Source organism: Ochotona curzoniae, unplaced genomic scaffold, assembly GCF_017591425.1.
Source record: "Ochotona curzoniae isolate NIBS_2020 unplaced genomic scaffold, NIBS_Ocur_1.0 contig_1274, whole genome shotgun sequence".
Lineage (NCBI taxonomy): Eukaryota > Metazoa > Chordata > Mammalia > Lagomorpha > Ochotonidae > Ochotona > Ochotona curzoniae.
The window spans coordinates 11,437,136-11,446,899 of record NW_024465023.1 but is presented as its reverse complement, the minus strand read 5'-3'; the positions used below and the strand labels follow the sequence as shown (position 1 = coordinate 11,446,899).

At 39.3% G+C, this 9,764-nt stretch overlaps 1 protein-coding gene across 1 annotated transcript in view; it reads right to left on the bottom strand.

Annotated features, from left to right (window-relative positions):
* Positions 1 to 2,408: 2,408 nt before the first annotated feature.
* Positions 2,409 to 9,764, bottom strand: part of EFHC2 (EF-hand domain containing 2) — a 155,525-nt gene continuing 148,169 nt past the window's right edge. The window contains exon 18 of the mRNA XM_041002940.1: positions 2,409 to 2,900. Within this exon, the coding sequence (XP_040858874.1) occupies positions 2,802 to 2,900 (99 nt within the window). The 3' untranslated portion in view covers positions 2,409 to 2,801. The remainder of the gene's footprint in view (positions 2,901 to 9,764) is intronic.

The following is a 9,764-nucleotide window of genomic DNA, read 5'->3' as shown; positions in this document are numbered from 1 at the left end:
GTTGTCTCAGATTTTAACCATTTTTAGTAAGCTCTGAAGTCAACCACCAGACAGATCCACATGGCTCTTCAGTTATACAAAACAAACAAACAAAAAACAAAAAACCAAAAAAAAAAAAACCAGAAAAACAAACCATCACCACCACCAACAAAAAGAACGAAGGGGAAATAAACAGTGGAAATGAGTTTTCTGGTGACAATATCCATAGTTCAAATTGGTGACTCAGCAAACCATTTACTGTGAATTACAACAGCTTCTAATCAGTTTTGTATGACAAGACAAGCTCTGATCTCTTTAATGATTATTTCGATCATTCTCCCACTTATGAGAATTTTGAAAAACAGTTAGCTTAGAGGACAAAAAGTTTGCCTATGTTAACCTTCAGCTTACCCAGACTGCCAAAGGCAAGCACTTGTTTCTCCATCAAAATGAGAAAATTTTAGCAGCTAAAAATATGAGTATGTGCAAAGGTTGTGAAACTTTTCAAAATTATTACCCTGGAACAATGACAATAGTTGGGGATATATATATATATTTTTTTTTTCAGAGGAAAAAGGAGAGGCAGAAATTCTAGCCCTCCTCCCAACCTCCCTCACACATCTGAATCGCAGGGTTTATTTGAGCTGCAAACCAGAGTTATCTACCACTTGAAACCTAAGCAGAATGCATCAACATTTTGGGACCACCTGGGACCAACGGGGGCTGGGAGACTTCCAGATGAATTTGAAGACAACTCATTGATATTTACATAACACGAATAAATGTTTTTCCTAAGATAGCATTTCCCTCCAGTGTCTCGAGACCACCAGCAAAAGAGGGAGGTACAGAAATTCTATTACGGTAATAGTCTTTGTTTTTATGACTTTGGCATTTATTAACTAGTGGGAGCTGTTTACTGGGTCATAAACTTTACTAATGGGGATATTATCTCTATATTATAAATCTCCTGCAGCATATGACTTCATTGCAAAAAGAATAATTATTTAAAGGATCTGTATGGCTGCAATGTAGCACGTTTACCGGCATGATTCCTATAATGGCCATTTCATTGCTAATTGTAGGCTTGAGACAGGAACAGCCAGGGTAGTCATACACATCTACGCAAGAGAATGAGCAGCTGTCACCCCACAAACTTAGGAGTACTTTCATTGGTTTGCTGCTTGTCCTTTCCTCCTCCTACTTCTCAAATGAACTACATTACAAGCCTGTACAAGGGCTAAATTAGCCACATGTTTAAGCTCTTGAGGGAAAGCCGACTGAAGAGCTGAATGGGTAAATGATAAATGTGTCAGCTTGAAAAGTTCCAGGAAAGTGTCATCCTTCTAAAAGCTTGCTCTCAGGAGAATGGAAAATCCAGAAGTGACAAAATGGCTTGGCATTGTCAGTTGTCTTAAAAAAGAAGAAGAAAGGAAAGAAAAGGAAAAAGAAAAAAACTGGGATAGAAAAATCAAGTAGTCAAAACTAGGTTTCATGAGTAGAAGGCTCAAGTATATAGATTAAGCATACTGGTTGGCTGGAAAGCCCTATGGGGTTCATTTTAACAGTGGTATATACATATTAAATTGTCCTAGTTCTATATGTAGAAATAGTTTATTGATTAACTTCAATATATAAAAAAGAACTATTGTGGACCAAATCACTATGCTCGAGTGCCAAGAAGCCAGATCATTTCTAGACAAGACGCTGTTGCCAAGTGTGGAGTGAAAGGATAATAAGACCAAAGGGGCTGTTGAGATGTCAGCAGCTCCATTTTCTTTCCTTAGAGCAGTCCCTGAAAGATAATGGGCTAAGTCCCTAACTGACAGGTTTCCATCGTCTCTGAGAATGCCTGGTGAATGGACTTGGAATATACAGGCCTCCGCATTAAAGAATGGGGAGTTGGGATAGACTTTTTGCAGTGAATGCCCAGAGGTCGGTGGCTATGCACCTTAATCAAATGTATGTGAAACTATGTGAAAAGAGTGCTACTGAGGAAAAATAAAAACAGAATTGGAGATGCAAGGGAGAAAACGCTCCAGCTCTAAGTTTCTCCCTTTAGTGTAATGAGTGTGATATGTACAAAATGGACCAGAAAAAAAAGAAAGAACTCTCAAATTCACCAGCATTCATATATCCCTGAATATCTTAGACATATATATTTTTGGTCATGTTATAATTATATTCATATGAATACATTCCTAAACTAAAAAGCTTACTTTAGACATCAAAAGAGCATTAAAGTCATAAACATCATCTCCGCAGTTTGTGTGCTTATCTGTGTGTGTTTTGGTGGGGGGGGGAGGTTCCTTTTCTTCCTATAAATTTATTAATTTCATAAAGTAAATACATTTACTCTAGAAATGATTTAAGATTACTTTGATGAGGCAAGCTGCTATAAAATTATATAAATAATAAACATACAAAAAAGATTTTAAAGAATATTTAATAGAATCACAATTTACTGCTCTGATGTAATTTGGTTTTATATTGTTGGGTATGGCCATTAAGAGTCAATTTCTTTTTGTATTGTAGTGAATCAAATTATGCTGGATGGAAAATTATCATAACATTTTTTGGTATGAATAAATCATATATAATAAAATATTCAACACTGAATGGCATTGTTAATAGTGCTGGCACATCAGCAATATAATAGGATGTTCTGAAAGACTAAAGTGACAAAAGAAGATTAATTGTGGTTTATGGATTTCCATTCAGCATGAATATGGCTTCTTTGTTTTTAGAATGAAATTATATCCATGAAAATTTACTTGGCAAAATTAGAGCAGTAAATGAAAGAGATGTGGCTAAAATGGCCATGATTATTCATCTAAGCCAAACACGTCCTTCAAAAAGGTTAAGTACTGAATGTATTTTGCAGGAATAGGTGATGGCATCCCGAACCAAATATCTTCACATACCTAAGGGACAAAAGATGGGCACAAATTAGAACCATATTTCAAAGCACAGTTTTAAAAGTTAACATGTTGGTTCTTGTGTTCATATGAGATTCTAGCAAACACTATTTTCTAAGCAGAAATTTCTAATGTACATTTCAGAATCACAATGACTTTGTGGTAGTGTAGAATCTTGCTCGAGTTTTTGCTCATTTCCTGTATTAGAATTATATGCCCATACTCTCGCCATCGACCTTGTAGAATCTCTCAAGGAACAGGACAAATGTAGTTTCCTGTCCTTTTAATCTGGGATAAAGTCACATGATTTGCTTTGGCTTATGCACCCATAGCGCATATATCATAGATGGGAGCCGTGATGTGCTGGTGCAATTTGGCTTCTGTGCCTCTAATGCTATCCCACAGGATGAACGTGCTTCTGAAATGATGGAGATGGAGCAGACCAGGCCCAACTTACAGCCTGGAACCAAACCTAGTTGCATCCAGCCAAACTCAGCAATTTACAGGCCTATGAACAACAAAAGTAAGTGTGTCTTGTTGCAGAACCACTGAACTCTTTAGAGTTGTTGGTTAGGGAGCATTGCTGTAGTGCTAGCACCTCACCGACTTTAACAAAAGTATATTATGGTTTCCTTATTTATTTTTATTTCTGAAGCAGAGGGAGCAGTAAAGAAGAGAATGCTCAAATTGGGTGGCTTGAATCCCAGATGCCATCAATAGCTGGGGTTGAGCCAGGTGGAAGACAGCATCTAGAAACGCAATCTGAGTCTCTCACATGAGGGTGGCACGGCCCCAACTTCTTGAGTTATCACCTGCTGCCTTCCAAGTTACATATTAGCTGGAGGCTGGGATGAGAAGTGGAGCCAGGAGTTGTACCTGGGCACTCTAATAAGGGATGAGGAGACCCCAACTGGCAGCTTAAACACCAGTCCAAAGGACAGCTCCAATAACTCATTTTTTAAAATTCAAACTGGTTGCTATACTGGCTGCTTGGTTACTCTCTTCAATTAACCATTAACATAACAACATCAGGAGACTCACAGCATACTCTTGGAGATAAGCTACTTTACACACACACACACACGCAAACACACAATACTTTAATAAGTTTGTGGATAAACGGAATTAAAACACAATGAGTATTTCATATCTAAGTATCTTCGTGAGTGTATAGGGCATCTTCAAAAAGACTACGGAAAATGTAGATTATGAATATGTATACATGGGTTTCAAAGGTTTTGCCTGCAAATAAACTTCTTTTTATCCTGTTTCTTCACAAACTTCTGAAGTACCCTCATATGTGTGTGCGCACACACACTTTATGTAGTATACTCATATGTATATATTCAGATGGATGCACAAACTTTTGCACATATGATACTAATAGTCAATTACTAAAAAGTCCATTACTGTGGTTTCTTATAGTCCTATTGCCAGGGTTAATTATTTTATGCAAGTGGTTCTGCATTTTTATTTATGCTACATTAGCATCCAGAGTAACACGATCAGAGAAATCCAGGGAAAGGCTCAAGCTGATTACACTATGTTTTAGTTGGAATGAGAGAAGCAGGGTTTTCAGTGGTGAACAGCGTCTCAGGCATAGGGAACAACAGAAGCAAAGGCCTCAATGGGTGTTTGGTCTAGTGTTTTAGATACCTGTCTCATTTTCTGAAGTATCTGGTTTTAATTCCTAGTTCTGGTTCTTGATTCCAGCTCCCTGCTGCTACAGGCCCTAAGAGGCAGTGCTGGTGGCTCAAGCAGGGTTCCTGTCACCCACACAGGAGATATGTACTGTGTTCTGGCTTTGCCCTGACATGACCCACCCCTGGCCATTATGGGCATTTGGGTATTAAATCAGTAGATGGGTGCTATCTCTTACTGTCTCTCAAGCAAATTTTTTAAAATTACATTTTATTAAAGATTTATTTATTTTACTTGAAAGTCAGAGTTACAGAGAGAGAGAGAGAGTGATGTTCCATCCACTAAATGCTTGCAACTGCCAGAGCTGGGCTGATTCAAAGCTTGGAGCCAGGAGCTTCTTCTGGATCTCTTATGAGAGGGCAGGGGCCCAAGGACTTGGGCCAACCTCAGCTTCTTTCCCAGGCCACAAGTAGGGAGCTGGATGGAACACTGGAGCAGTCAGGACTAAAACTGGCTCCCATGTGGGATGCTGGCACTTCAGGTAGAGGATTAGTATGAAATGCCCCTATGTCAGGCCACAAAGTGTATTTTTAAAAAACCTGTCAAAAGAAAAAAAACTATCAAAAGGAAAGAAACCTAGGGTAGTTTAGAGCATATTACACAAGTGGCAGGACAGGTGCTTGGAGGACAAGTTGGTGCTACAATATAGGCCCTTCTGTGCCAGTTCATATTTCAGGCTATGGTTGTGGCAAATCACTTGTCCAGAAAGAAGACAAAAATCTGATTAGAAATCGAGTAGGTTTTATGCTGGCTGTAGGGAGAAGGAAAAAGTCCAAGGAAATCAATTTGGAAGTGAGTGAGTGTAATAATCCTGGGAGGCTGCTGGAAGCAGGCTGGAGAATGAGAACTACATCTAGAAAGCTTCTGCTGCAGAACAGCACAGGATACCTAGAAGGTGACTGAGCTGAAATGATGATAAAAGATGAGGGGCAGAAAGCAACAGGTTGAACTGTGTTTCTGAGGGCTGGTACAATGGCTCAACTAGCTAATCTTACACTTCCAAGCACCAGCATCCCATATGGGTGCCGATTTATGTCCCAGCTGCTCCACTTCCCATCCAGCTCCCTGCTTGTGACCTGTGAAAGCAGTTGAGGAAGGACCAAGTCCTTGGGACCCTGTACCCATGTGAGAGACCTGGAAGAAGCTCCTGTCTCCTGGCTTCAGATTGGCTTAGCTTCAGCCACTGTAGCCATGTGGGGAATGAACCATCAGATGAAAGGTCTTTCTGTTTCTCCTTCTCTCTGTAGGTCCACCTTTCAAATGAAAATAAATAAATATTTAAAACAAGTCTGATCCCCTAGTACTTCAGGATGTAACTGATCTGGAAGTCAGACGGTTGCAGATTTAATTAGGAAAGAAGAGGGATATGGGTGTATGCTGTAGCAGAAGGCTCCCTGATCTGATGTGGCTGGAAACCTTCTAAGGAGACAGCTGCATGAAGACAGACACAGCAAGAATGCTGGCTGACAACAGAGGCAGAGATGGGATGGGTGCAGCTACAAATCAAGGAATAGCAGAAATGACTGGTAAGCCAGCAGAAGCTGGAGGACCAAGGAGGGTTTCCCATACAGGCTTCATGTGGAGTGCAGTTTCAGTTGACACCTCAAGTTCAGAACAGCCTCTGGGAGTATGACTTCATCAACTTCTGCTGTCTATGTCCCCACAGTTTGTGTCACCTCAATAGGACAGCCCTAGAGAACCCCTACAGCAAAAACTCTTCTAATAATTCTAAATGTAGCAATAGTTGAAAGTGTCTGTATTAAGTTTCTTAGGGTTATGACAATTACCACACTCTGGAGATGCTTAAAGCAACAGATATCATTTTTCCCCCCAGCTTAGGAAGCCAAAAGTCCAAAATCAAAGCATAGGTAAAGTTGGTTTCTTCTGGAGGCCCTAGGATAATCAGTTTGACACCTTGCTCCTACCTTCTGGTGCTTGTTGGTAACCTTTCGAGTCCTTGGGTGCCACTCTGCCTCTGTCTTTATATGGTATTCTCTGTCTTTACATGGTCTTCTTCTAAGGAGATCAACTATTGGATTTTAGCAAATTTACTTAGCCAAGTCCTTATCTCTAAATAAGCTTCCATTGTGAGGCATTGGGGTTTTGGAGATACAGGTCTAACCCCGTGTGGTATCATAAGCAAAATACAGAAAACAGGAAAAAGATGAGTATTAACATTGTACATTTGAAATGGAGACATAGGATCAAAAGGAGATGTTAATTTCGAATTCAGACATACAGATTTTATTTCAGCTGCCACTGAAACAGCAAACTGAAGACTCTGGCAAACATCTAGAAATGTTTCTGAATAGTACAGAACTACTGTTCAGAACTCAAGAAAGATGTGGAAATTACTGGAATCTGGGTGATACATGCAGCTATGGCAATTGCTAACCCTGCCATAGAATCAGAAGAGCACCAAGTACCAGCATTTCTAAAGCATAAAAATCCTAATTTAAGAGATAACTCAGGATGATGATGAACTATTTTTAGATTTTTCCAGTATTATGAGGCTCAATGACCTAGTAGTAGCAGCAGTAGTAGTAGTTACAGCAACAAAATTACTGGATGTTTACTATGTGAGAGCTATTATTTCAAACATTTTACATGTATTATTTAAGAGGTATAGCATTATACCTATTACAGAGAATAAAATTAAGGCATAGGAAGGCTACAGTTAAGCACCTTGTCTGAAGTCAGTCCACCACTCAGTGTAGGGGCCTGGATGGCAACTCCGGCAACAGAGCTGTGTCTCTGCCAACCCCTTCCCAACTCGCCCCCATCAAGTAGTTAGGTTGACCCATCATATTTAGCTATATTTAGTCCTTTTGGTTTCAACAAGAAAAAGTAAATAGAAAACAATGTGGCTGTTGAAGTGACACTCCTCTCTCAACAATGCTGCCTGGGGTTGGTTTTGTGGTGCAGAGCATTTAGCTGCCACGAGTAATGCCCAGCATCCCATCTCAGAGTACAGATTCAAGTGCCAATTGCTCTGCTTCTGATCCAACTTCTTGTTAATAAGCCTAGGAAAGCAGCAGATCATCCAAGGGCTTGGGCCCCTGCCACTTACTTGGGAGACCAGGCTGCTTTTCCTGGCCCCTGGCTCTGACCTGGCCCAAATTGGTTGCTGCAGCTACGTGAGGGGTCAAACGGTGGATAGAATTTCTCTTTCCCTGTCTCTCCCTGTCATTATTTTAATCAATAAATCAATTAATTATTTAAATACTTAAAAAAAGAACTCTGTACGTGAAAAGTTAAATCCAACTACCAACTACGAATGTGGATAAGAAAATGACTGTTCAGATGAATGACAGCTAAACTGATTTAAAAATGATGTTTTTGTGCAGCGCATATCATATGAAACTTAGTGAAATATTCTTCTGAACACAAAAATGCAGCAAATCACTATTCATACATTAAATAATACATTTTCATCAGTGAAGGTTAAAATAAAAAGTCATTCAACTCTACTATCCCACACACCCTCAAAAATCCATTATAAAGGGGCAGGTGTTGTGGTACAGTAGGCTAAGTCATAATTTGAGATGCCTGCATCCCATAATGGGGTGCTTGTTCAAATCCTAGCAACTCTAGTTCTCATCCAGGTTACTGCTGTTCTCATTCTAGTTCTCATCCAGGTTATTTATGAAAGCACATTGGAAGGTATCAGGTGATGGTCTAAGTGTTTGATCCAAGTGTTTGGGCCCCTGTCACCTATGTGGGAGACCCAAATGGAGTTCTGGGCTCCTGGCTGCAGCCTAGTCAAGTCCGAGCTGTTACAGACATTTGGAAAGTAAACTACAGATGGAAGAACTCTCCCTGTCTCTCTGTCTCTGTCTCTCTTTTATTATGCCTTTCAAGCAGGTAAGAATAAATTAAAAGAAAATTTTAAAAATCTCATTATAAGACCTAAAGCAATTTTTGCAAGAGGAATAGTACAAATGTATGCATTCAAAATCACTGTTTCCTGATAGGTTGTTTTAAATACAAATTTTCAATACAGAAAGAATAAAACATTGTGCAACTCATACAATTTAGATGGAATTATTTGGGCAGTATGTTCTCTTATGAAATAAGTCAATACTAGAAAATTCTATTTCCTAGCTTATTAGACAGTAAAAGTGGCTTTAGGGTGTGTGTGAGTGAGAGAGAGAGAGAGAGAGAGAGAGAGAGAGAGAGAGAGAGAGACACGGCAGGGAGAGGGAGAGAACACAAGTGAACAAGGAATTGTGATTTGAATGTTAACAAAAGACAAAAAAAGCAGAAGAACTTATACTGGAATAATGACAACTTGAGAATTTGGAGATGAGAATAAAATCCATCAGTAAAAACTTGAGCAAAATGAAACTGAAGCATATACATATATGTGTGTATAGATACACACATAAATCATACATACATACATATATATATATATATATGATTTGAAAAGAAGATTAATTCAAGATGAAAAAGCAACAATGGTCCATTTCTTTAAGTCCTGCCCACTCTACAGCCCAAGGCTCTATATAGCTTTCCTGACTACAATGGCCTCATTTGTGCTCTTTGTTCAGAATCAGTGCCACCTCCCTTGTCACTGTTCTGGAAACTCCAGGTGGAAGTGACTTTTCTGCCCAACCTCTTCATACCACGGATACATTTACAGTGCTGGAGGAATCCAGGATCCATCCATTGCCAGCTCTCAGTCCGAGGGAGATTTCTGCAGGGATGAGTTTAAAACACACTAAGGAACCAAATTAAAGACCCAAAGGAGAGTAGCAAGCACCTTCAGAGGTGCAGGTGACAGGGGTGTAGGAGGTGGCTATCAATAAAGTAGAGGGGAAAGCACCTTCTTCATAATTTTGCCTATAATTGGATCTACCTAAAGGAATTGTATAGCTAGTCTCTTCATAAAATGAAGAAGGTTTTGGTAATTTAAGAAATCTGTGGCACCACTGACTGCTATTATTACTATTACTATTATTATTATTACTATTACTACTACTACTAACTCTGTAAGTGTTCCGTACATTATTGAATTGGTAATGAAAATCTGGAAAGAGTAAAACACTCTGACTTCACTGACCTTTTATTTGTTTTACACTATCAAAGGCAAAAAAAAAAAAACACAACATCAAGATGATGCAGCTTTCTAGTAGTGCATGAGAGTTTGGAGAGTGACTAACTGCA